At 52.2% G+C, this 26147-nt stretch overlaps 1 protein-coding gene across 1 annotated transcript in view; it reads right to left on the reverse strand.

Moving 5' to 3' along the window:
- The window catches only part of CRTAC1 (cartilage acidic protein 1), a 164667-nt gene that overhangs the window by 22083 nt on the left and 116437 nt on the right, over positions 1-26147 (reverse strand). The window contains exons 6-14 of the mRNA XM_063102816.1: positions 25444-25578; positions 22200-22345; positions 19392-19528; positions 15543-15625; positions 14566-14666; positions 13936-14104; positions 4390-4535; positions 2997-3039; positions 434-577 (exon numbers count right to left, since the gene is read on the reverse strand). Coding sequence (XP_062958886.1) covers positions 434-577; positions 2997-3039; positions 4390-4535; positions 13936-14104; positions 14566-14666; positions 15543-15625; positions 19392-19528; positions 22200-22345; positions 25444-25578 — 1104 coding nt within the window. The remainder of the gene's footprint in view (positions 1-433; positions 578-2996; positions 3040-4389; positions 4536-13935; positions 14105-14565; positions 14667-15542; positions 15626-19391; positions 19529-22199; positions 22346-25443; positions 25579-26147) is intronic.

Raw genomic sequence — 26147 nt, forward strand, 5'->3', positions numbered from 1 at the left:
CAAAGAGATGGAGAATGGGAAAGAGAGAAAAGGGGTGGGGATGGGGTGGGGGTGGAGGAAGGAGTTTGGGAGGAAGAAGACAAATACTAGTTCAGAAATTCAGCCAAAGATTATTGTAGGAGCTAGTTTACATCCCAGCTATGAAAATATGGGCTGATCTCAAGGTAGGAACACTTGTTTTACGAAATATAAGAAAAATGATAGCCTCAGGCCAGGATACAGCACCCTGGGGCCCTTCGGGTGTTGGTAGTAGTGATGGGTCTTTTCCAAGCCTCTGTCATGGTCTTCCCTGGAGACCCAATGTGGGTCTAAGGAGACTCTATCCATCTAGGAGAAGGCAAGGGCTGGGGACCTCGATCTGGGACATACCCAGAGCTCCCCAATGCAAGGCAACTTCCCTTTGCTACTGGACTGTGGCTGGAGCCCCACTCACCCACACAGGCAGTTCCATCCTCGTTGGGCTCGTAGCCCCGACTGCACCTCTTGTTGGTCCGGCACCTGTAGCTTCCATAGGTATTGACACATACGGGCTTTTCTCGAGGGCACACGAATGGGAACTGGATGCACTCATTGGTGTCTGAAAGACGAGGGGAGCCACTCACCACAGAGGTGTGGGGCAGTGGGTCCTGGCTCAGGCTCTGCCTGCCTACCCACTCTGTGACTGTGGGCATCTCCCTTCTCCTTTATGGGCTTCACTTTCCTTATTTCAGTACCCTTGACTGGCTCCTCCTGTACTTGACCTCTACATGTGGGTGGGGGGTGCTTGGTCTTGGTCCTGGGTCTTCTCTTCTATCGGCCTTGATTCCTCTAGGGCATCTCTTCATACATGAATGATTCCAAACTTCCTATCTCCAGCCACAACCTCTCCCCTGGGCTCCAGGCTCAGGAATCTAATGACCAATGACCTGCTTGACAGTTCCACTTGGATGTCTAACATGCATCTCAAACTTAATATGTCTAAAATGGAACTCTATATTTCCCTCCGCTCTTAAGCCTCTTGTGCCCCCTGTTCCCATCTTCCCTAACTCAATCAATGCCAACATCATCGACTCAGTCACTCAAGCAGAAGTCAGAGATCCCGGATTCCTCCCTTATCCTACTGTCTGTACGTGATTTCACAGCAGGTGCTGTCCCTTCTGCCCTGCACTACACCTCTCCTCCGGCCACCTCCTCCTCACTTCTCTGCCACTGCCCTATTCCCAGCCACCATGCTCTCTTGGCTGGATTTTGGCAGCTGCTCCCTTACTGAACTCCCAGTTTCCACTCTGTCCCCTAGTCCAATCTGCAATTCAGCAGCAAGAGTGATCTTTTAAAAATGTGAATTACATCATGTCACTCTCCTGCTTAACTTCCAAGGGCTCTAACAATGAAATCCAGACTCTTCACCAGAACCCCCAGCCCTCCTTGACTCAGCCCTGCCTCCCCCCTGCCATCTCCAGCACGTTGGCCTCCCGCTCCTGGGACCCTCCCAGCCTTTCTCCTGCTTCCTGCCCTTTGCTCCTGTGCTTCCCTCTGCCAGGAAAGCTTTTCCTTCAGCCCCTTCTGGGGCTGGATCTCACCGTTCAGGTCTCACCTCAAAGGTCCCTTCCCTAGAGGCCCTCCCTGAGCACTCTGTCTCGAACAGTCTCCAGAGAGCACCTTGCTTACAGGTTGTCCAGCTAGGTGGTCACTGTTTGGGGTCTGTTTCCCTCCACTAGGAGGAACACCCCTCCACGGCAGGGAAATGGCCCGCATCCTGGCATCCAGCATGGCATTTGGTGTGCAGGAGGCATGTAAGTCCCTGCTGGATGATGAGATGGAAGAGGGGGCTGGACTGTGATCTCAAACGGTCCCTCCAGTGTGCAGAGAAGACTCTGAAATTTCTGTGTACCTGCACTGTCTGTCTGGAGTGGGCCAGGGTGGGATGTGGAGAGTGTAGGGGAGTATTCCCCGCCCAGCCACCCTTTGCACCATCGCTCCTCCACTTCCTCACCTGCGGTCCTTTGCCCAGGCTGTGCTTCCACCATAATACCCTGTGCCCCCTCTGTGCCTATCTACTGCTCATCATCCCTCAGATACCAGCTTAGACCTCACTTCCTCTCGGCCACCTTCTGGGACCATCCCTAGACTGCTTTGTGCCCCAAGCCCCTGCCTGTCCCTCATCCCAGCCCCGATCACACCGTAGTCATGGGCTGTTAACTTTGGTGCCTCTCCCATCAGCTATAAGTTCCACAAGCAAGCCCTGGGATTGTGTCTGTCTCATTTACTCTCGTATCTCAGCAGCAAATTCATCAGCCCAGGGCTAACAAGTGGCTGCAGAGTGGACTTCAGAAGGATGCTGCCTGAGGGTCCAAGGGAGGAGGAGTCCTTGGCCTGACCCTCATTGCCATTGGGATGGAAGATGTTGGGTTGAAGGTCTTCTGGACACCAAGCCTCTAGGCTGCCCCCTTCCCATTCTGGGCCCCTTAGGGACTTTCAGAAGGTCACTGGGCTCTCACACAGCTGCCGTCCTGGAAGTGCAGCAGCCACCTGCCCCCCAGTACTCACCAGGCTGCAATCTCCCTTCTGCATGGGACCATGCTCCACACCCTGTTTTACCCAAACACCGCCGGTGATGCCCATCCTTGCTGCCAGACCCCCTGCTTGCTGTTCCACTGGCTGGCCATGGCATGTGGCTGCTCCTCCTGCTCCAGGGTGAAGCATGCCCACCCCAGCCACCATGGTCCCATGTCCAGGTGGTGGTGTCTCCTCCTCATGTTCATCCTCTCAGTATTTATGGCAGGAAGCAATGCCATTTCCCAGAACTGCAGTGATTCAGCCTGTGGCCACTAATATCTCTCCCACCCTGGTGCATCACATGGTGGCTGTCTTGGCATCCAGAGCCCCAGGGACAAATGACACCCTTTCCTCCCCACCTATCCACCCCTTGTCTGTACCCTGGAGCTTGCCACGGGTCAGGCCGACATTCCCCAGGGAGGTCCCAACTGCTGCCCCATCCCCTGGTGCCTGCAACTCACCCATGCAATGGCCATTTTCCTGCTGGGAGAATCCTTGGCCGCACTACAAGGGGGCAGAAGCAGAGATACCAGTGAGTTGAGAAGGTTCCAGCTCAGATCCCCTCCTAGTTGTGAGGGGTGCTCTTAGCTCTGGACCTGGGGGAACCCCCTCCCTTCAGGGACCCCCTTCCCTTGCACTTAGAATAGGAGCCTGGGGGGAAGGCCAATGACGGATACAGTTCATTTCCCTGCAGATAGGATCCAGGAGCCTGGTCTGGGACACCTAATGACCTGTTTCACCCACAGCATCGCCTGAGCCTGGGGCTGGTCCTTCAGGGCAAAGTGTAATGAGGGTTGGGAGATACTTTTTGAGGTGTCTGCTCAATGCCCACAGTCCCTTCTCTGAGGCTCTTCCCCCTCACAGGGCTGGGCACCTGCAAGCCACGCTTGTGTCCCACCTCTCTTGCCAGAGCTTACGGGACTAGGGGCAGACATCCCAGCAGGAGGGACAAATCACAGGCTTGGCAGCTGTAATTTGAACTAACTGACACTAAGACATAGAGGGGAGCTTCTCATGCCAGGCTGTGCTGTTTCTACTATGTCTACGTGGGGGTCTCAGAGACAGCAGCCTGGTGGTGGGGTAGGGGCACTGGAAACTTAACACTTTACTTACACAAGACAGAAAATGCCAACTGTCCATACTAACAGATGAGGGGGGCTGATGGGGATCACTGGGGAAGGTAATCCTCCTCTCCTCCCAAAGCCAGTACACCGATGACAAGGTCCTCGGGCTCCTGGGGCTAAGGCCATTGGGCTGCCAGGGTTCCTACTCATCCTGAGCTTCTCCTTGGATTTCGTGAGCTACCCTGAAACCTCCTTATATGTCCCCTTCATTTGTGTGAGTTTGAGTGGGTTCCTGTGACTTGCAACTGAGTGATCCCCATCAGAATTAGAAGGACACTCCAGAACTTATTGCAAAGCTGCTCTTCAAAGAGCCCTCAGAGGCCCTGCTATGGAGTCTGAGCCTCACCCTTAGGGCAACAGGAGACCTCAGCAGAGACGTGGACAGAACCAGGAGGGCAGCAGGAAGACTGGGGTCAATTCTTAACTCTGCTCACAACTGGCTGTGTAGACTTCAGTGGGCCTTGGAGGGTTTCCTCTCTTGGCCTCAGTTTACCTCCTCTGTAAAATGGGTGCAAACACACTTGCCATGGCAATATGCCTGGATTTCTGTGAGGAGTATTAGAGACATGGGTGTGATAGTGTTGTGTAAATTACAAATGAAGGGATCATCATGAAGCTTTTGCTGAGAAGATTTCTGTCATTGCAGAGGCTAAGTCTGCAGATTCCTGGGAACCCAGCTTCAGCCCATGGGGTTGTGGGTGGTGCTTGCTTTTCTGGATATGAGGCCCACCTCCAGTGGGGCTGGATCTTGAAGTTTCTCCTCATCCTGGGGGTAGGGGATCTCCAGTACCGAGTTCATTTCCCCACTGGCCACGCTGCGGCTCACCATCTTGCCATCTGGCCACGTCACCTCCACGCTGCTGGCTTCATCCTTCCCTGTGGGATGGACAGAGGGAGGGTCAGAAGCAGAGGAGAGCAGGGGGCTCTCAGCCGAAGCACCGGCATTAATGTATGCAGTCATTTAATAAAAACAGTAACTGAGCACTGTTCTAAGTGAGTGCTAGGGAAATGGTGAACAGATGGATTGCAGGTCCCTCATCTTTAGCATAGCATTGTCCAATAGAGTTTTCCACAATGACAGGAATGTTCTATATCTGTGCTGTCCAATATGGTAGCTGTGGCTGTCCAGCACTTGAAGTGGAACTAAGATGACTGAGGAGTTAAGTTTAAATTTTAATTAATTGTAATTGATTTACATCAAAATAGGCACATGGCTAGTGGCCACCATAATGGACAGTGCAGTGCCAGCATTTACATTCTAGTAGACAGGCCAACTGGCATGAGGCTGTATTTGGGGAGGGTGGAAGGCCTGGTGCTAAGCAGGTTGACTTTGGAGTCCAGGTTCAAATCTTGGCTCTACCACTTCCTTGATAGGTTGAAAAGAACATGCTGGAGGGTGGGCAGCTGGGAGACCTGGGGACAAGTCCCACTCTCTAGCTGACTTGCTGTGTAACCCTGGACACACCTCTTATATTTGGGGAGCTCTACTAAGGGCCAGGCTCAGTTTTGTCCCTGGGGATGTCCTTGTTCTCATGGAGCTTCCACTGGAGTAGGGGGAGACGAGCAAACATGAACAAACCAGTAATGTCAGAAATTGACAAGCTCTGTGAAGTCAACAAAAATAGGGCAACGCGGTAGAGAGGAGCTGGGGTGGGCTGGGGCCTTTCTAGTTGGTATGTCAGGGACAGCCTCCTGGGAGGGGACATTTGAGCTAAGCTCTTAATAAAAAACTTGGAAAAGATGGGGTGATAAAGAACCAGAAGATAGAGGGTCTGGGAGAAAGACCATTCTACAAAGCTGAGATGTTTACAAAAGATAACGGTGACACTCCGAGAATATTCATGGTGAATCCATTCACGCACATCCCTAAAGCAACGTGTTACATCACAGGCAGCAAGCAGGTTGGAAAGATTTGTCAGGTGTTTAGGCATTGTCAAAGCCCGCCCCAGCTCCCTGCGTGAGAAGCAGGCCCGTCACTGTGGCAAGGTCAGGCTAATGGTGATGGATGGGGTGGGAAGAGCGGGCTGGGCCTGACCTGCAGGGAGAGGTTGTTCTCCCGATCAGTCACCTGGGAAGGAGGGCAGCGCTCAGCACTGAGGGCAGGGAGGGTACAGCCCCCTCCTTATCCTCACCTATAGGTGACCAGATGTGGGCAGGGGGCTCGGGGGTGGGGCACACAAGGGCCTCAAATCCATATACTCCCCCACGCATCATTCCTGGGCTGAATAAATAATACATCGCACCCACACGCATGCACTACTCTTTTTCCTAGTGTATGTAGATACTGTTAGAAAACAAATTAAATGTAAAAGTGCTGTTGAATTGCTATCAGCTTTTGGTCATTACTCTCCACCCGGGGATTTCACAAGGATCGCCACAGGCAAACTGTGAGGAGAGTCTACAGGCAGAGGTCCGGGGCAGGGCTGAGCCAGGGTGCTGCCAGGACCCAGCTGCATCTTTCTCCCCAGAATGCCAGCGGGGGGTGGGGATTTGCAGAGGGAGTTACACCTTGTGAACGCCGTCACCCAGCTTCCATCCTCCCTGTGTTTGGTTCCCTTTCGCCAGCTTGTTCTCCCCACCACCCCAGCTCCCCTCCCCCGCACTGTCCCCGCAAATGTTCAGGCCTCACTGCAGCTGGGCTGTGAGTTCGGGAGGGCAAGGACCAGCTGCCACACTCTGGAAGAGTCCAGGCAGGCGCAGCCCCTGGCCCTGTGGGGAGAGGCTGGGACGGGGGGCAGAGACTCGTGCTCACAGTGCAGTCTCCCCACCACAGGCACCTCTCCTTCCAGGCCAACCTCACTGCTTCCAGGGTTTGCTTTACCCGGGGCCAGAAAATATTTCTCATCAATCCCTATTCCACCATTCTCTCAATCTACAATAACAATTTCTTCTGGAGGAGGGGGGTGCCAACTGCAGATTTTTTTCTGTTGGAAGTAGAATCTTGAGGTGCAAGAAATTTAGCATTTTTAGGGTGTACAGTGCTCAAAATAAGGGGCACATGTAAAAAGTAAACATTTTCCAACTAAAAAAAAAGAAAAAAAGGAGACATGGAAAAGCAAATGTTTCTCATGTAAGCCAAGAGAACAGCTACATGAATACATTTTCCAGCCTGACTGAAGTGCCACAAATAACTCAACAGAGTTGCCGAATATTCATGGACAATCACAAATTTACATCTTGTGCTTGCAGCACATAGTTCCGAGTCCTGCTTCCTGCTTCCTCCAGACCCAGGGAGTGGCTGGGACCATCACACGCAGCAGGACTCCCTCCTCTGCCACTGATTATTTTGCTGACCTGGACATCCTTTCTGGCCTCAGTTTTTCCATCTGTCAGATGGGGTCGCTGGTGTGGAGCCCTAACACTCATGGGAAGCACAGCCTCCTTCCCTGGAATATGAGCCCTGCCCCACTGATTAATCATCACCCTCAGCATCCCCATCACCTTCAGCTCTTAGACGTGGGGTCACCCTGAGGTTCCTAAAGGGCTTTCACTTGTTGGTAAGAACAGTGAACACTTATAAGGTGTCCCAAACTGTACACCAAGTGCTTTCTAGCTGAGGCCTGGAGGGACAACGTGAATTATCCATTTACCCAGCTGAGGTCTGTCTAATCCCAGAGCCCATATCTGCTCCACCCGTTATATTGCCCACCCACCCCCACACCCAGCAGTCCCCATGTGCCAAGCATTGCACGGGGATCTGCGATTCGGCAGTGAGCGAGACAGACCCAGGCTCCATTCTGGACCATCTGAATCCCATGGGAGCAAAGAACACAAGTGATTACATTATAAGAAACTGGGAAACTGCAGCAGTATCACTGGTGTCACTTGGTGAGAGAGGTGGATCACTTCATTAGGGTATTGCAGGAGGAATAAGAGTTTGTGAGGCAGAGAAGGGAAGGAAGGAGCATTGCAGGTAGAGGGAACAGCATAGGCAAAGGTACAGAGGAGAGAAAGGGTGTGGTGTGTTTGAAGATCAAAGTGGGGGAAGCGGGGTGTGAGAATGTGTATTAGGTGGGGTGGGTGGGAGAGAAGACTGAGGAGGGACTCTGGAGACTTTGCACCTACAAGGTGGACATTTTGTCCCCATTCTCCAGATGTACACATTGAGGCTTGGCTAGGTGAAGTGACTTGCAGGTGCCTGAACAAGGACCGGAACCCTGTCTCCTGTCTCAGGCCCAGCTGATCCCTCTGCCCCAGGCTGACTGTGAGAATCTCAAGTCTTCACAAAGGTGCACAACCAAGAGCGGCCCAGCTCCCAGACACTGCACAGCAGCAGCCTTCAAGCCAGCCAGTCTGCCAGGCCTGTGCGCAGGGGAGGGGTGAGCAGAGAAGGGCCCCCACTAACTAGCAGTGACATGAGCTTAGGAGCAGCGATGAGTTGCCTCTGGCAGCTTTTAAAGGACAAAGGCCAAGGCGGCACAGAGAGTTGCGCTTTTCGGAAGAATTACAAGCAAAACAGATGGTGAGAATACAGTTGGTGGAATATTTTTGCACTTTAATAAAGCAATTTTTATGTGGGCTACTGAATTTTCCTCCCCTAAATGAGTACCAGCCGGCTTGGAGGCAGCTCTGAGTCACCTGCAAACAGTCAGCTGCAAGGAAGGTGGTGTGTGTGGGTGGGGTAGCCTGAGGCGTGACCCCTCGTAAGGGTAGGCGGAGGCAAGTAGGTTGTTGGCGCTTGCTTTTACTTTCTGGGCCTGGTAGTGAGCTGCTTCAGCTTGCTGTCAGCCAGGAAACAGAGAGTCAGGGTGTGAGATCTGCGGGGGTGGGTGTGCAGGGGCTGGGGGTGGGTTCAGAGTGACCCGGGTGGGGCGGGGAGCACTCAACAACAGCTGTAAGCAGAATCACTCGCTTATGAGCCTGGTGGTTGGTCTGCACCCAGGGCAGGGTGGAGAAGGGCTGCAGAACCTGGCCAGGGGTTCCATTGAGCATCGGTGGGGCCGCCTGAGAAAGGACCGGTCTACAGGATGATGCTGAGACCGCTCTGTATGACACAGTGGGCCATCTGGGAACCCCCGAGAACAAAACGCTGCAAGGTTCCTGAGTTTTTTATTGTATGATGTGATGCAGCCCAGGCTGCAGAGAGAGTTGGGGAGCACAGGGAAGGGTCTGAGTCCTCTGCGGTAGCTCACACCTGGAGTGTTCAGAGAGGCACCAGCGAGTGCAAAGGTCAGCTGGACGCATGCACAGAGGGGGAGGAAGGGCGGAGGAGGCTGTCTGCTGAGAGGCGTGCTGTGCACACTCTCACATGTGCACGTGGCGGACACACTCAGCACACCTTGCAGCAAGCAATTCATGGAGGGAGGCAGGGAGCAGGGTCCCCTGGGGTGAGCTGGAGCCCTGTGAATGTTGGCAAGGGGGCTTCCTGCAGCCCTCCCCCCTTCAGCCTCACCTTCCCTGCCCAGCCTCGGCCCCACCTCTCCTCAGTCATGCAAACCGCAAGGCAGGCCTTTCTTGGATTCATGTTCTGGACATCCCCTTCTCATCCCAGACTGCTCAGAACTGGAAACATTCTAACTGTCCATCAACAGGGGACTTGGTAAATAAATTATGAAGGCTGATGCCCAGTGAAATACTCTGCAGCTCTAACAGAAAACAAGAGATATGCACAGACTTGGAATGATGTCCAGGATGCATTGTTAAAGGAAGCAAAAAAGAACAATTGTTATTGGAACAATTGGATGAGTATCATCATTTTTGTTAAAAATATCCCAAGTAATATACATCTGTGAGTGTGTTCCCATGTATATTACATGTAATAAAAGCACATCAGAAGCATGGAAGTGTGAACAGGCCATCCGGACCACCAGACCACCGTATTTGAGATTGCTTTTGTCCCTCCTCCTCCGCATTCCTAACCTCCTTTCCCTGTTCTGCGTTTTCTTTCTTCTTAGCACTAATGTCTTCTAACATTTTATGTATCCGCCTATTTGTTGTGTTTATTATGTATTTGTGTTTCTCCTCTTTCCACGAACACGTAAGATCCCTCACGGCAAGGATCTTCGTCTAGTTAGCGCTTGGCACATAGCAGGTGCTCAGTAAATATGTATTGAATAAACGAATCCAATGGTATTGGGGGAGGTTGAAGGGAGAAACACTTACTTTTTAAAATTCCACACATAGTGGTGAGACTATGGGTGATTTTTACTTCCTTTTTTCCAATTTGTTGTATTCTCTGATTTTCCTGTAATCAATATGTATTGCTCTTACGATCAGGAAAAAAAGGGCTTCTAAGAACAATCACAAACGCTGCTTGCACTAGGGACCCTGGTGCTGGGACACCATCCCTGCTAATGGCTTCCAGGTCCCCTCCGCAGCACTGCCACTCACAGCAATGCTGGGCTTTGGCTTTTCCAAACATGCCCCAGCCTGCCCGCCCGCCCTTCCAGCCTGGTCCTGGAGACCCCAGTCAGCCAGCCCGGCCTCCCTTTCCAGGCTCCACTCCCACCGGACTGCTCCCATTCCTTGTACCAAGCACTCCCACCTCTGGGCCTCTGTGCAAGCCAGCCTGCCCCCAGAGTGCTCTCCTCAGCCCCCGTCCATGCGTCTAAATTTCTACCCTCTTCCTCGATCTAATTCCCATCCCACTTCCTTGGAAAAGCTGCCCAGAGCAGAACTAATTTCTCTTGCCCCGTCCTCTGATGGTCACAGGGCCAGTGTGACGGTGCCTCCGAATCTGCCTTGTGTGGGAGCTCCCGTGTCCATCTGCCCCTTCTGCTGGACTGTGAGTCTGGAGGGCAGGGGGCATTCCTTCCCTAGGTCCCGTATCTGTCTGTCTTACCCCTTGTTCTCTCTCTTCCCTCGATCCTTCCCTCCACCTGGCCTTCCCACTGGCTCTCTCTCTTCCCGCTCCCTTTCTGGCTCGTCCATCAATCAGGAAGGCCTGTGCTATGCTGGATCTGCAAAGGAGACCCTCCTGGGACCATGATGGGCCTTGGAGCTGCAGGGACCTGCCTGCCCCTCACTGTGTCCCAGGATGCTGGCCCTGCTACCTGCTGAGCTGTCTTGGAGTCTCAGGGCTGGTCTCAGTTGACCCAGAAGCCTGTCCTTACAAGCAGCCTTCCTTGGAGTGCCTCCCTGGGAGTGGATCCCGCAACAGAGAGGAACTACTTTGGAACAGTTTGAGACAGAGTTCAAACAAGAACAAGTGCTGTAGCCCTGCAAGATAGCAAGGACTGGCAGTCCGGAGGGGCTTCCAAACAGGTGCAGTGACCTCCCCTGAGTGTGGGACGGAGATGGCCCAGCCTCGATCCCATCAAATGACCTGGCTGAGGCTGCCCAGTGGAGGAAGCAGGTCTGTTCTCCTAGCAGGGGCAGATTCTGGCCAGAGAAGGGACCCAGTATGGCCCATAATACGCACCTTAAAACAGCAGAGGCAGCCCATGCAATGTGGGGAAGGAGAACCTCACCCCAGTCCTGGCCTCACCACTGATTTGCTATGTGAGCCTCAACTTCCTTATCTGTACAGTGGGGTGGGGATTGATGTCCAACCAGATACCTGGATAAATAGCCCATCTGTGATACCATGGCAGTTGCCTTGGTGCTTGGATGGCCTCACTTGGGTCACCTGGTAATTGAGGGGACATGGCTGTCCAGTAAGAAAGAAGCAGAGCAGAGGACATTGGTAGCTGCACACAGAGCGGCTACGGAAGGTGGTGAGTGGCAGCATCAGGAACTCAGGCTGCAGTGCCCAAGGGGATGATGTCTGCATCCAGCCCACCCTACTTAACCTCAGCCTCAGTTTCCTGACTTGTAAAATGCGGATTATGATACCTAATTCATCAAGTCGTGCTGAGAATTGAATGAAGTATCTTATGCAAAGCACTTGGCACAGTGCCTGTCACACAGTAAGTGCTCGATAAACATCAGCTACTGCTATTTTGCAAAAGTGGGCTATATATTTGAAAGTCATCTTGTGCCTTTAAGGCTAACAAAGCAAATGGCTGCCTCAGGAGTGATAGACGCTCCAACCTCAGGCCAACCATCCAGGGTGAAATAGCCAGAGAACAGGCTCATAGAACCAGGCCCTGGGTCCCATAAATATCTACTGCTTCTTTTTCAGACCACATAAATATTATGTGTTCCCCATAAAAATTGGAGCACACACGCACAACAAAACATATGGAAGAAAATAAAGATCACATACTCAAGCAGGGTTTGAATCCCAGCTCTGCCATTTAAGTATCATGTGACCTTGTGCAGGATTCTTAATCATTCTGATCCTCCGTTTTCCCACTTGTAGAATGGGGTAATAATGCCCATCTCACAGGGTAGTCATGAGGAGTCAATGAAGTCAGAAGAAGGAAGCGCTCAGCTCCATCCGGAGCGAGAGAGTTACTGCATTAACCCAGCCACCGAGACAGAGTCACTCTTCACACGTTTTCATTTTCTTTCAGTATTTTCTATGTACACATGATGTATGTATAATGTTAATGTATGTATTTACTAATTTGAGACTATATTGCCTATACTTTTTATATCAAAATTATATCACGTTGTGAAGCGCTAACACATGGGGGTAAAGTGTCTGATTTTGAACCTAGGAATATTTGACTCAAATACTTTCTTTCTTTTTTTTTGTTTTTGTTTTTGGTGGCTGGCCGGTATGGGATCCAAATCATTATGTTGTTGTTACAAGGCTGTGCTCTAACCCACTGAGCCAGCCAGCCAGCCCTCAAATGCTTTCCTAACCACTGTGTTTAGTAAAGACACTCCTGGCACCCCCCAGTGTTTCTCAACCTTTTTTTCCCATTGTTGTAATCCCTCTCTGCCTTAGAAAACTTTTTTCCCCAATCCTTCCCTCCCCAAGCATTTCTTTAAGTACGTTTTATTTTGAAACCATTATAGATCCACAGGACATCGCAAAGATAGTACAGAGAGGTCCAGGTACCCTTCACTCAGTTTCCCCTGTGGTTACAGCTAACGTCACTACAGTATGATATCAACAGCAGGATTCAACAATGGTGCAAGGTGTGTGTATAGTTCTATGTCATCTGTCACGTGTAGATTCATGCAACCATCAGTCAAGATACAGAAATGTTCCAAGTCCCACAAAGATCCCCTCGGGCTGTCCCTTTACAGTCTCATCCACCCCTCTCCTTTCACCATCTCTAACCCCTGGCAACCACCAACCCGTTCTCCATCTCTATAATTTTGTCCTTACAAGAGTGTTATGTAAATGGAGCCATACAGTATGTGACCTTTCGAGATGAGCTTTTCATCACTCACCATTATGCCCTGGAGATCTATTCAAGTTGTTGCGTGTATCAATACTTTATTCTTTTTATTGCTGGTATGGTGTGGATATATCACAGTTTGTTGAACCATTAACCTATTGAAGGTTGTTTCTAGTTTTTGGCTATTAAATATAAAGCTACTATAAACAATAGTGTAAAGATTTTTGTGTGGATGTAAGTTTTTATTCCTCTGAGATAAATGCCTAGGGATGTAATAACTGGGTCATATAGCAGAAGTTGTATGTTTAGTTTTGTTTTTTTTTTTAAAAGAAACTGCCAAACTATTTTCCCGAATAGCTATACCATTTCACATCCCCAACAGAAATGTATGAGAGATCCAGTTTCTCCCACCTCTTGAAGCTACCTGATCCTTGCCAGCATTTGGTATTACCATTTTTTATTCTAGCTGTCCTAATAGGAATAGGTGTGACGAGATATTTCATTAATGCCACAGACATACTGCATATCTGTTTGTGTGCTATATGTACATTGGTGCTTTTATACATAGAAAAAAGACAGGATTTTTCATCTCCCCTCCCCTGCCAAGAACCAACTCTCTCTCCTTTGGGGTGACTTCACTCCTGTTGAAAACATGTGGCTCCCCAAGACTTCTCTCCAAGAGAAGTGATCAGGGCTTTGGGGTGACACTGTAAAGACGGAACCAACTCCCAAGAGGCCAGGAAAGCAGCTGTTTTGGACAAATCTGGTGCAGAGCAGGTTCTGAAGAACAAGGCTACAGCCTTGGACAAGCAGAGAATTAATACTCGGACCGCAGGGTAAACTAATTCTACAGAGGCACTGGGGTGGGCACTCGTGCCAGCGAGCAGCATGGAAACTTAACCGGCATTTCCCATTCCCTTCCCCTGGAGCTCAGGCTCATCTCAGAGCAGGCGTGCCTCCTGTGGCTGCATCCACCATGGCTGCCCAGTAAAGCAGCACCCTGAAGATGCTTGGGCTGTTACTCGGCACACTGCAGTGCTCACTCGCAGCACCTGCTGTCCTGATAACAGCTCACTGTCCCCCACTGGGCCCTGACTCACCCAGGCCGAAGTGTGCCACAGGCTCCATCTCGCACAGGTAGCCCGAGCCCCCGTCGATGATCCTCAGGTGGGCCCCGCTCTTCTTGGTGTAGAGCACGACCTTAGCCCCCCGGGCAAAGGCCCCAAATCGGGTGCGAGGCACCACTCTCAGCCAGTTGTTGCTGAAGCCCTGTAGGGAGGGAGAAAAGCAGACCTGGCATCAGCGTGGTGGGCAGGAGGAGCAGGGAAGCAGGGTGGCTGTGGAGGTGGGGGCCAGGGGCGGGGGGGAGGACAAGAGGGGCAGAGGAAAGAGAGAGGAGGAAGAAGCTGGGAAGGGAAGGTGAACAGGGAAAAGACGGACTGGCTGAAGGAAAAGAGGCAGTGGAGAAGGAGGAGGGAAAAGCCAGGAGACTTGGGAAAACAGGTTGGCATAAAGTGACAGTGGTGGGCAGGGGGGCTGAGGACTTCTCCTGGGAGGCAGCCCTTCGTGAGGTTTGCTGTGCTGCTGAGAATTGATTTGCTTCCTCCATGCCCGGGATTTCCATGTCCCGCCACTCTGGCCAAGCAAGCATCTGGGCTCCTTTGCTCTCATCTGCCCTGGGCCCAGAAGAGCCAGCAGGCTGGGATCTGGGTCCTGAGGTCTATGCACACCTGATTCCCCCGGAAGACAGACAGCGGCTGAGCCATAGACTCTCCATGGGACAAGATGAGGTCCAGCATCCCATCTCCATCGAAGTCAGTCACCACGCCCCCTGGAAATAATGCAGATTTCACTTCCTGTCATTAGCCAGGGGACCCACAGGGGAGAGGGTTCCATGGCAGGGGTAGTGTCTGCAGCCCTGCATGTGGGGGGCAGGAAGGAGAGCGGGGCTGGGGCAGGAGGGCAGGGCTTCCAGCCTGTCTCCTCTCCTTCCTAATAGTGGCTCATGATAGGAATTCATGGAAGAGGATTTTTTTCCTTCCCTGGGCTTTGCACACAGAGGGTGGGTGCAAATTACTCATACTATGCGGACTTCTTTCTAGTCTTTCTATTATGATTTGAATAATACACGCCCTTTATATTTGCACAGTTTTTTGTCTATTTATCAAGTGTTTGCATACACATGGTCTTTTGGTCCCAACCAGAGAGGCAAGGAGGGCAGATATAATTATTCCCATTTTATGGATGTGGAGAACAAGACCCAGAAGATGAAGCAGCTTTCCCAAGACCACAAAATGAGGCAGTGGCTGAACCAGGTCTTGGGACCCCTCATCCAGTGCTTTGCCTGACACCAAGCTGAGTGCCAAGAAGTCGGGTATCATATGGCAGGACCCCTGCCTGGGAGCAGAAGGGACTAATTCTTCTCCTTTCCATTCCCACCCAGCAAGGCATGTCCAGAGAAGCTCCTGCCCACAGACCCACAGATTCCCATCCTTCCCCCCAGCAGCCCTGGGGTTGGGAGGATTGACCGTGCCCCCTTCGGCTTTCTGCCTGGCAGCCCCCCCAGGGCTCCTCCATCTCCACTCTCACCCGCACCCTTGAATCTCAGCCCTCAGAGTGGCAGGGACAGGGGGAACCCTGTCTCTCCAACCCTCCCTCCAGGGTATAGACAGCGCTGAGACAGGGGGAGCCCGCTGATGTCCCTCACCTGTGCCCCGGCCCTCAGGCTCCAAGGCATCACCAGGGTTGAGCTCCTCGATGAGGGGGTCTCCGTGCTCCCTGCGGATGACGCTGCAGGAGAGGAGACAGGCTGGTTCTTGTGAGGTCCCAGCAGGCCCCCTGAACCTAGAGGCCCCTGACTCCATTCTGTCCCCCGAGCATCCCCAGGTGCCATTTGCATGCTCACAGAGCCCGCCTACACCCTTCTTGGGTTTTAATATATGTTGGTAAATATTGATTTTTCCTTCTCTAATGGATGAATTATAGACAGCCTGGAGAAGGGCAGGTGATGGATGGAATGGGGGCAGGGATACAACTCCCTTCAACTGACCTTCGCTTCCCTGCATGTGGCCCCTGGGTTTCCTAGTTCTGGAGGCTGCCCTGGGTTCAAACCCCACTCAGATGCCACCTCCTCCATGCCTTCCTTGATCATTCTGCTGGATATAATCCCTTCCTCCTCTGCCTTTAACATTTTTGTGGCCTTTATCCCTTTCTGCCGTGTGTTGAAGTGCTGTATGAAGGCATCTTGTCTCCCCGCTTAGACGGCGAGCTCTGTGCTGGGACCTGGTGCTGCTCGTCTCTGCACCTCCTGCAGCATCTAACACAGTGCCTGGCTCTCAGAAAGCTCCCGGCACATGTATGTGGGATATATGTGCAGATTCCAGAGGCAAAAGGGAGGAAAGGGGTCCCTTTAGGTTGCAGGGTTCTGTCTATTTTGAACTCTCAATCTTAGTAATATTTGTTTCAGAAAAGTCTGCTATAAAAGTCCTGCCCTTTCTCTACACTAAGTTTAATGCTGAGGAAGGTGGCGAGCTTTCATCTCTAATTTTTCTGACTTATTATATTCTCACAGCCTTGGGTGCTCTGCCCTAGATGTGGAGAGCAATGATGGGGGAAGACAGGGGACTGGGAGAAATCTGTGTCACTCTTCCTACCACACTGCACATTGCTGTTGTCTGCCCAAATCACAGAGAATCACCAGAGGGCTGTGGTGTGACCAATGCTTTCTGGAGATGGCCGGGGTCCTCTGAGAGGGAGTTTTTGGTGGCCTGATGGCACAGAGAGCTGGCAGAACTGCAGGGTGCTTGCAGGGTTGAGCAGATGCCCCAGGAGGAGTCCTCTGTCTACATGGGGTGTCTACGCTGAGCATGACCACTGGACATTTGGGTAGTGCCCAGTGTGCCTGGGCAGTGGGCTTGTGTGTAGGTGTGCATGCGTGAGTGCACACTTGCTGGATGGAGGTGTGATATCTCAGCCTGACACCCACAGTCCCTTTGACCATTTGGGTTCTGCAGACTCTGCCATAGCTAGGCAGACACCTCTTGGTTCAGGTGACAGTGCAGTTAGGGATTCCTAAGGATAAAACCCAGCAATTCCACTGTATTCACGTATTCATTGAACAAATTCTTCTGCAACAACTACTGTGTGATGACCTGGGGGTACGGTGAGGTTTAGGAAGGGTGGAGCTCAGAGTCCATGCCAACAGGAAGCACACACAGTGTGCTGAAGGCTGATGGGGATCACAGAACAGGACAAGCCCACCGAGACTAGGGCAATCACGGAAGGCTTCCCAGAGGAAGGGCCAGCAAAGCTGAGACCAGAACGGCGAGTGAGTACGTGTCCCTCAGATGCAGAGGGAGGGTGGGCAGAGTGGGGGTCCGGGCCCGGCACAGCCCAGAACTGAAAGAAGCTCGGTGTGCCTGGTCTTAGGTGTAAATGGGGAAGTGGAGAGTGCCAAGGCTGGGGACAAAGCCGGGTCATGTGGGTCATGTCAAAGAGTTTGGACTTAATCTAAAGGCAATGTGGAGCTTCTAACGGGTTATAAGAGGAAGAGGGGTATGTCCAGATTTACATTTTCAACAGCTGGCTCTGCAGGACTGGAGACAAGAAGAATGGCTGGGGTGGGTGCAGGAATCCCCATGAGAACAGAACAGAGGCATGTTCAGATGCATGAGTGGGGTGACCATACACACCCACTTGGCCTGGGAGAGTCCCTGTTTGCACCTGTCGTCCCGCACTTATTAATAGGGCTCCTATTCATACTCATTAAGTGTCTGGTTTGGGTGATGAATTAATTTCTCAGTTGTCCTAGGTATCATTAAAGGACTTGAAGACTCAAGACCACTGAGGCTTTGAGTCCCCAGTGCCTGGTGTGCCCCGGGAAAGCACCAAGACCAGGGAGCCCATGATGTTCCATTCAGTGACAGGTGAAAACCTGCTCAGTATGGGACAGGTGGGGGTTAAACTTCCAGAGCTGCCTGCTGAGTGGCAGTCCCAGCTGTAGCCTTCCTCATGCTCTGCTTTTTGTTATGTGCTCAGGACCCAGCCATCTGCCACGGGGATTTGGGCCACAGCCACGTACCTGGAAGGTGGCTTCGGCTGCCACTGTGTGGCAGCAAACACATTAACCCACTGGGCAACCATGTGGTGACTCACTCTGTGCACTGACAGCCCTGGGCCAGCTGACCTTTCTTCCATCCTAGCCCACCCTTGGTGGCCAGAGAGATTACAACAGGCGGGAAGAGTGGGCAGGCAGGGGAGGTGCCTGGGATCTCAGGCCACAGAGACAGGAGCACTAGACTCCTCAGTGCTCAGGGGCCCTGGCGAGTGACACTTTATTAGCCAGTGAAGGAAAGCAGTGTCTCTGTTAACGAGCAATTGATCTTCTGCAATTAATCTGGAAGTTGTGAATAAGCTTTTCGCAAGGCACCTAATTAGTAAATCTGGTGCCTTCGGGGGGTGATTACATCCAGTCAGGATTGATGCTTTGTTAATAATTATATTTTAAAACATGCTTAGTCACAGCTCATGCCTTTTATTAATAGTTGGGCCCTCCTGGGAGAAGGGGTAGGGGCCTTAGGGAACTGAGCAGGTGATCTGTCCCATTTCCTGGACCCAAGGCCCCTGGCCCACCCTCCTCTCCCTACCTGGTCCTGAGCCTCATTAACATGTTTTAGACCAGGAATAGGGACATCTCAGGCCTCATGCATCCTGAGGTTTGTTCTCCAACAGAGGTTCTCAAACTTTAGAGTGATATGAACCACCTGGTGCCTACTGTGCTTGTTAAAATACAGATTCCTGGGCTTCGCCCCCTAAGATTCTGAATCAGGAGATCTGGGGTGGGCACTGGGATTGTGTACTTTAAGCACTCCAAGTGATTTGGATGCCGATGGTCTCTGGACCCCCCTTCGAGAAGTGTTGCCTCAGAAAATCCAACCCTTCCTCCTTAGGCACAATGTTCAGCTGCCTGCAGATTCCTTCCATTTCTGAAACTCCCTTCTCCTTGTTTACAAGAAATGCTTGTCATCTAGTATTTCCTAGAGGATGTTTTGCAGAACACCAATCCCAAGAAAACATCTCTGAAAGATGTGTCCTGTGGTCAAATCTACTTGGAATACTCCACCCATCTTTTGGAAAGTTAAAATATTTATGGTTGTGTGAAAGGCTCTGAGAAGTTCTGCAGTAAATAAATCTGTTTGTCTTTGTTTAACACAGGTTTAGCAAACAGATTCGACTCTGTCCCTACTTTTTGTGGTGATGTGGATTGGTATCTACAGAGCTTGGGTTCTGTGCACACTCTGGGCCATGACCCTCTGCCCCTTTCCCTGCAAAAGCGGGAGGTGGGTTCCTCACCCCCAATTCTCCCAATTCGCCTGCATCCTCTAGCTCAGTCCCTGTCCTTCCCTCCTTTCTGTTTCTTCATCAGGGGACCTTCATCCACATTGGCATTGACTCCCTGGCCTTGGGAACCCTTCCCTTCTGATTCGTAAACCTTCCTCCCTGACCCATCCCCCAGACATCAAAGGAGAAAGGCCATGATCCAGGTGGAAGCATCTACCGGAAGAGGCGGTTGGCTGAGGAGCTGCGGTAGGCAATGTTGTTGAAGAAGATCTCCAGCTCCTGGTCATTGTCAAAGTCAGCAGCAAGGACCGTGCGGACAGGGGAGGGCATGGAGAACTTGGGTGAAGCGATGTCCTGGAGGAGAGAGGCTGAGATGAGCAGATAGGAGAGTGGGAGTGGGCAGGAAGCTGGCCCTCTCTGCTGGGTGTGTGGAGTCCCATCAGAGGCAGAGCAGGCTGGCCCAGCGCCTCCTCTCTCCCTGTCCCCCGAGGGACCTGGGGGGCTGCCTTTAGGACCACACGAACCCCAGGCTGCTTGTAGGAGAACAAGAAGAGAAGAATAACAGTCACAGCAGACACAGCACTTAACTGCTCCCTAGCCTGGATCACATTAACCATGCTGTCAGTCCCTTGAGGCAGTGCAGACTTTAGGGTTCCCATTTTACAGGTGAGAGAACTGAGTCCTGGAGAGAGAAGGGACTTGCCCTTAGTCACAGCTATTGAGTGGGATTGAAGCCAGGGCTTCTGATACCAGATGCCGTGCCCTTCAGACTGCACATCCTTCATCTTCTGCCGCGAGTCGGAGGCTGGGTGGTCACTGGAAACTGGTGCACCTGAATCTAGGCTCTGCCACGGACTAGAGTGTGATCTTAGGCAAGTTACTCAACCCCTCAGATCTCACATCCTCATCAGTAACAGGGTACTCATAGCTGCCCAGGTTGTGAGGGTTGCATGCAAAATGCTTGGCACAGAGTGGGCATGAGACAGGTCTCTGGCAACCTGACTGGCCTTGTTCCCACCATCAGCCTCATGGAAGGTGAAAGAGGCCAGCTTTAGCTATGTTTTTTGCTGCCTCTATTGCTTTATGTTGTTTCTTGAGAGCCTTTTAATTTTTTGTGTGGAGACATTTTATTTCAAGGGGGTTGCAATATCAGCTACACCTATCCAGAACTCATGAGGAGACCCCAGACCCGGGATAGCCCAGCTGGGACTCCAAAGTGCTGGCACAGCCTTAGGTGGACCTGGAAAAGGGTCCTAGGTGCAGCACTTGCCTTTGAAATACAAGGAGAGCCATGCAGGGTAACCTTTCATTTCTGAGCAGAATATCCCCATTATAGGTGGGTTTGTCCCTTGAAGTCCCAGGGTCCATGTGGAAAGGGCTGGGTAGACCACAGCCAGCATCTGTGGGAGGTCCCCCTGCCCCAGCCGTGGCCCTGCCCTCGGTCTCCTGCTGCAAGCTGTCTCTGTTGGCCACAGGAGAGAGCCAGCCTGGATCAGCTGGCAAGCTGCTTGCCTGTGCTGGGGAGGCCAGGGAGTGAAGTTGTCCCCATCAGCACAGTAATGAGCTTAAGAGCCTGGCCAGCTGGTCAAGGTGGGCTGAGCTGGGCCTTAAGAGCTGGGGAACAAAAAGATCTCAGGATCCCTAACTGGTTATTGCTCTATTGATTCTATAAAAATGGAAACCTTTACAGCCCCCTTGGGGTTGCCCCATTGCATGCCTACGCTTCCAAGATAATGTATGTAAAGCTCTTAGCACAGTTCCTGGCACATGGAAGGCACTTGATAAATAGGGCATTTATTATTGTTCTTATTGTTATTGCTCCTGTGAGCTCTGGGGAGAGACCATCAGATGGGTTAACAGGGTTCTTCAACCTCAGCACATTGACATTTTGGGCTGGATAATTCTTTGTTGTGCGGCTGTTCTGTGCATTGTAGAGTGTTCAGCAGCATCCCAGGCCTCTGTGTACTAGATGCCAGTAGCACCCCATTTCCAAGTTGTGACAACCAAAAAATGTCCCCAGACATTGTCAAACGTTCTGGGGTGGGGGGGTGCAAAATTAACCCTGTTGAGAACTTGGGTTAGAACAAAAGCTGAATAAAGATGGAAACCATCCAGGATCCCAGAATCAGCTGCCTTGAGTTCAGGGCATGCCTTGTCCCCACCCAGAGAACCTGGTCTCAAGCTTCAGTGGGTGGGTGGGTGGGGGGGAACTCATAGCGGTGGCTTCTCCCTGGTCACACAGACATAAGGTCCCTGGAGACTTCCCTGGGACCTTCAAGCCTCGGGTGAACACTGGAACTTTCTCATTCTCTTGGGGTTTTTTGGACAAGACCTAGGTAGCTCCAGAACAATCCTGGCTCCCTGAGATCAGCTTCACTGATCCCTTAGTCACCCTCCCCGAGAAAACACCAAACTCAAGCTCATCATGCAGGCGGCACCACCGTTACTGTCACCAAACAGCCCTTTTGAAGAATTCGTGGCATCACGAATTGACACCTAATGACAGCTCAGGGAGGGGGGTACGGAGAGGTCACCTTGCCCACCCTCTGCTGTGTGTCCTGAGGGGCAGCTGTTGGGAACTCTGGGGCCTTGGTCTCCCCCTCTCCCCCACCACTTCGTCCTTGTCTAACCTGAATTTGAAAGCCCAGGCTGGAGCTACAGATGGGGTTTCCAGCAGCCACCAGGAAAAATGGCCTCAATCCAGAGAATGAAACCCACCTCACAGGGCCCCCACCCACCCAAGAGGCTGCTCTTCCTCCACTGCCCACCTGGCTCTTCCCGCTCTGGGCACTGGAGTCTTTACAGCAGCCTGGCTGGAGTCCATCGTCCCCTAAATGCTACCTTCATGTGACCCCACCCCCACCCCAGGCTCTGGAGAGCTCCCAGCCTCTTCTCAGCCTGGTGGGGGTCAGAGGACAGGGCTGCAGCTCCTCCGTGACATGCAAGGCCCTCTGCAGCAAGACATGCTGGGCCCTCTGCAGCACGGGGTGGAGGAAGGGGGTGGGGAGAGAGAGGCCTTTCTTACCCGAAAGCGGACCTTTCCATGGGCGCTCATCTGCAGATAGAGGCGGTGGGGGCCGTTCCAGTTGCCGTAGACGATGTCCACTTTGCCATCACGGTTGAAATCGGCCAGGGCGACACCTCGCCCGTGCTGGTGTGGGTCGTCCACACCTGGGGAAGAGAGGCGGACCAGAGACTTGTCTTCAAGCCGTGTTTGCCCTGCAAGCTAGTTTTACTCAGCTTGGGGGCAGCATGGGAGTGGGGAAGGAGACTGGTGGAAATTGTGGAGGACCAAAGCCTTTCCTGGCCACCCCCAATACTGTCACTGGGAGACATTAAGTTGATCATGTCAGTCTTTTGATTAAATCTCTCATTGGCTCCCCAGTACTCTTGGGTCAAGTTCAAATTCCTGCCTGGGGAACACAAGGCCCTGTCTGACCATTCCCCTGCCCACCTCACTTGGTCTTTTTCTGGTACCTCTCTCCTTACTCACTGAGCTCTGGCCACCTGTTTCCTTCCACTCCTCAAATGAACCAAGCTCTTTCCAGCTTGTAGCCTTTGCTCAAGGGGGTCTCTCCACCTGCGATGCTCTCCCTCAGGCTCCTGATCACCTGGTTCCTTGTTATTCTGTTCTCAGCCACATGTCACCTCCTCAGGGAAGCCTTCCCTGACTATCCCATCTAAATCAGACCCTCCCACCCACCCTGTTACTCCCCCTGACAGCCTCTTATTCTTTTCCTTCACTGTGCTGATCACAGTGTGCATTTGAGTCCCTTTGCAGTTTACTTGTTTGGGGTCTGGTTTTCCTACCAGACCTGACACTCCCCGAGGTCAGGGCTGTCTTCTTGGTTCACCTGTGTACATGTAGCATCTGTCTCAGTGCCTGCGGTTGCCTGGCAGTTTTCAGTACTTGCTGAATGAATGAAGAGACATAAATAATGTGACAGAAAGCACACTGGGGATGCTGGTGACAGCAGAGGAAATACTGCAGCCATGACCGAGAAACCCACAGCGTGCCTTGTAAGCTCTGGGAAGGGAAGCCTCTGTGTCCAATGTCATCCACTTACACTATTCACTAATGAGCTGATCCTGGGGGAGGATGGAAGGTGGCTTTGCCCAGAGCGATGGCCTGACCTCCTGGCTGCCCAAGGCAGACATGCTGCCCCAGGCCAAGCTCAGAGAGCTGAGAGATGGTGGTTGCTGACTCTAACACCCACCCATGCTCTTTCAGAGGACAAACAGCTGTTAGTCATCAGGCCCTCAGGGATGTTGCGCAATAGCACAATATAATGGGAGGTGGGAGCCCAAGACCCCAGGGCACAGGGAGCTCTTGCAGGCTGCAAACAGGAGGTCTGAGGGTAGGAGCCAGGAGTAGGCAGGGATGGGACCCTCTGAGAACCTTGTAGGTGAGCATCCCCTTGGGGGAGGAAAGGACCAGGGGCATGGAAAGTGGGGGGAGAAGAGGCAGTAAGACCCAGGTGTGAGAAAGAGGGTTTGCAAAGGACTGGGGGCAGCCTCCATCCCTAGGATTAATATCCCATCAATTCTTCACAAAACTCCCCAGCCCAAGTGTCGGCGGCCTTCTGCGTCGGCCCATTTCTCTCCTATCTATGAGGCACCTTGACAAGGAGCTGGTTCCCTTTCACAGGAATAATCGGTGCCAGGCTGCATTTCACAGCAGCATCTGTTTGGGTGATAAATGCCCTCTTGACATGTCTTGTTAAACCCCTGCAATCATTCTGACTTTCAATTATGGGCCTAGCACCTTGCCTCTCTCCTCCCGCCTGATACCTTCTCCCACTCCAACTTCTTTGCTCACCTCTGCTTCTATCTCTTTAACACCTTATCAAATCCTCTAGGTTTTCTGCACTACCTGTTCCCCTTTGCTTTATGATTTTTAAGCAATGAGAAAATCTGCTTCCAGAGCATGGTACCAGGAGGGGTGAACAGGTGAGAGGACAGACCAGGGGAGCTACCCCCAACTTTAGCTTTGCCAGGGAAGGAGGAGAGGAAAGTGGGGCTGGTTGTCTACAAGCTGGGGGTAGGTGGATGTTCTGGGCCAGGAGTTCCCCCAAATGGAGACTCCCAAGCAGAAAGCTGGAGGAGTAGGTGCTCTTAATTAAAAGAAAATGGATTGGCACACACTCAGGGATTTGAGGCTCACTGTTAGCACCAGCTAGAGCTTATAGGACCTTTGATCTAAATGTCTAGCTCCCCACTCATCTCTTCTTCCAGAGGCTAGTGTTCTTCCCTATGCCTCCAAATAGGAGGTGAAACCAAACCTTACATTCCTTGGCAAGGAGGGAGGAAGGTTTGGGGTTAAGAGGTTGAAGGGCAGACTGATTACATCCACAAGCTTTTATAGTGTCCATTCTGTCACTCAGCAAAATTTACTGGGTGACCACTGGGTGCCAAGTATTATGTCAAGAGTGAATAGAACGGTGCCCCAGTCCTTGTAGAGCTCACAGACAAATCACGACGACAGCGTAGAAATGTGAGTGAGAGACACATGCAAGGGGTGGTGGGACCATGGAGGAGGAAGGGCCAGTCTCTGGCAGGCGGCACAGAGGGAGTCAGGACAGCCTTCACAGAGGGGACATTTGAGCTGAGTGTTGAAGGATAAATAGAAGTTCTGTAGATAGAGAAGGGGAAGGGCAGCCAGGCAGAGGGAATGGCAGGTGCAAAGGCCCTGAGGTTGATGAGGGATGAGCGCAAAAGGAGGCTGGGGAGCCCAGGGCACTGTTTTGTGTGGATTTTATCCTGCTTATTATAGCTATTTGTGTATATGTCTATTTCTAAAATGTCAGTGCCTTTTCTGCATGTGGGATGCCTTATTCAGGTCAGTATCCCCAGCTCCTAGCACCAACCTGGCACCTAGCAGGGGCTCCATCAGTGGTTACTGGATTGAACTGGATGTTTAAGGTAAATGTGGGAGGGGCCAAGATGGGGAGAGGCAGCTTGGAGGGGAAATTGACGCTGAGACACAAGTGGGATTCAGAGGGTCATGGACTAATTCCAGTTGCTGGAAAATGATAATGGTCAGGAATTTCAGTCCCTTTCTCCCCAGCAGCAGACATTCCCCGTGGCCTGAGCCATGAGGCATGTAGAACTGGAGGTGACAGGCACTGCTTCCCTGTGTGGTGCGGACGATGACTTGTCCTGTTCTCCCTGAGGTTGGTAGGGACCATGCTGGAGGGGGCAGGGCAGCTTGGAGTCCCCATGGGTCTGGGGTGGTCAGAGAGCACAGGGCAGTGGCTGCGTCCACTCACCAGCACTGGCCGCGATATCCACGAAGGTGCCGTCACCCCGGTTGTGGAAGAGGAAGTTGGGCCCGTTCTCGTTGTCGCAGAAGATATCCGAGGCACTACTGCTGAGGATGGGGCCCACGCTGACACCCCGGCCCCCTAGGAGAGGACATCGACCCACAGTCATTGAGTGGCAGAAGCAAAGCCCTAGGCCTGTCTGGAGGACGGGGCTGCTCTGAGGCCTGGGAGAAGCTGCAACAGAGGAGCCTTGGAAGAGCCTTGGGGGGATTTCTGACCTCTTGGATGTTTCCTGGAGCCAAATCCAGGCTCACAGTCTCCATAAAGCTGTTGGAGGGTGATGACACTGCTGGTGAGGCCAGTGAGGAGCTAGACCTGTCACTTAGTGCCAAAAGAGTGATTCCATAGGCTAAGGAACACAGGGCACGGGGTCGCCGCACAGGCGCCAGTGCCATTCCCTTCCCTTCTAAAAGAAGCAGCTGAATTGCACTAATCCTAAACCCAGCTCGAGCCACGCCATTTTGGTCAGTCAGAGTCCCCTGACATTTTGGCCAAGTCACAGTCCCCTCCCCCACTCCCACTCAGAGTCCCATGTATGCTGGCCAAGACCACGGGGTGTTCCTGTCTTAAGAATCTACAGGAACAGGTTCCAGCTAGAGGTAGCAGCTATAGGTACAAGGATGCTTACTTTGTTTTGTTTGGGGTAGTAA

Source organism: Cynocephalus volans, chromosome 7, assembly GCF_027409185.1.
Source record: "Cynocephalus volans isolate mCynVol1 chromosome 7, mCynVol1.pri, whole genome shotgun sequence".
NCBI lineage: Eukaryota > Metazoa > Chordata > Mammalia > Dermoptera > Cynocephalidae > Cynocephalus > Cynocephalus volans.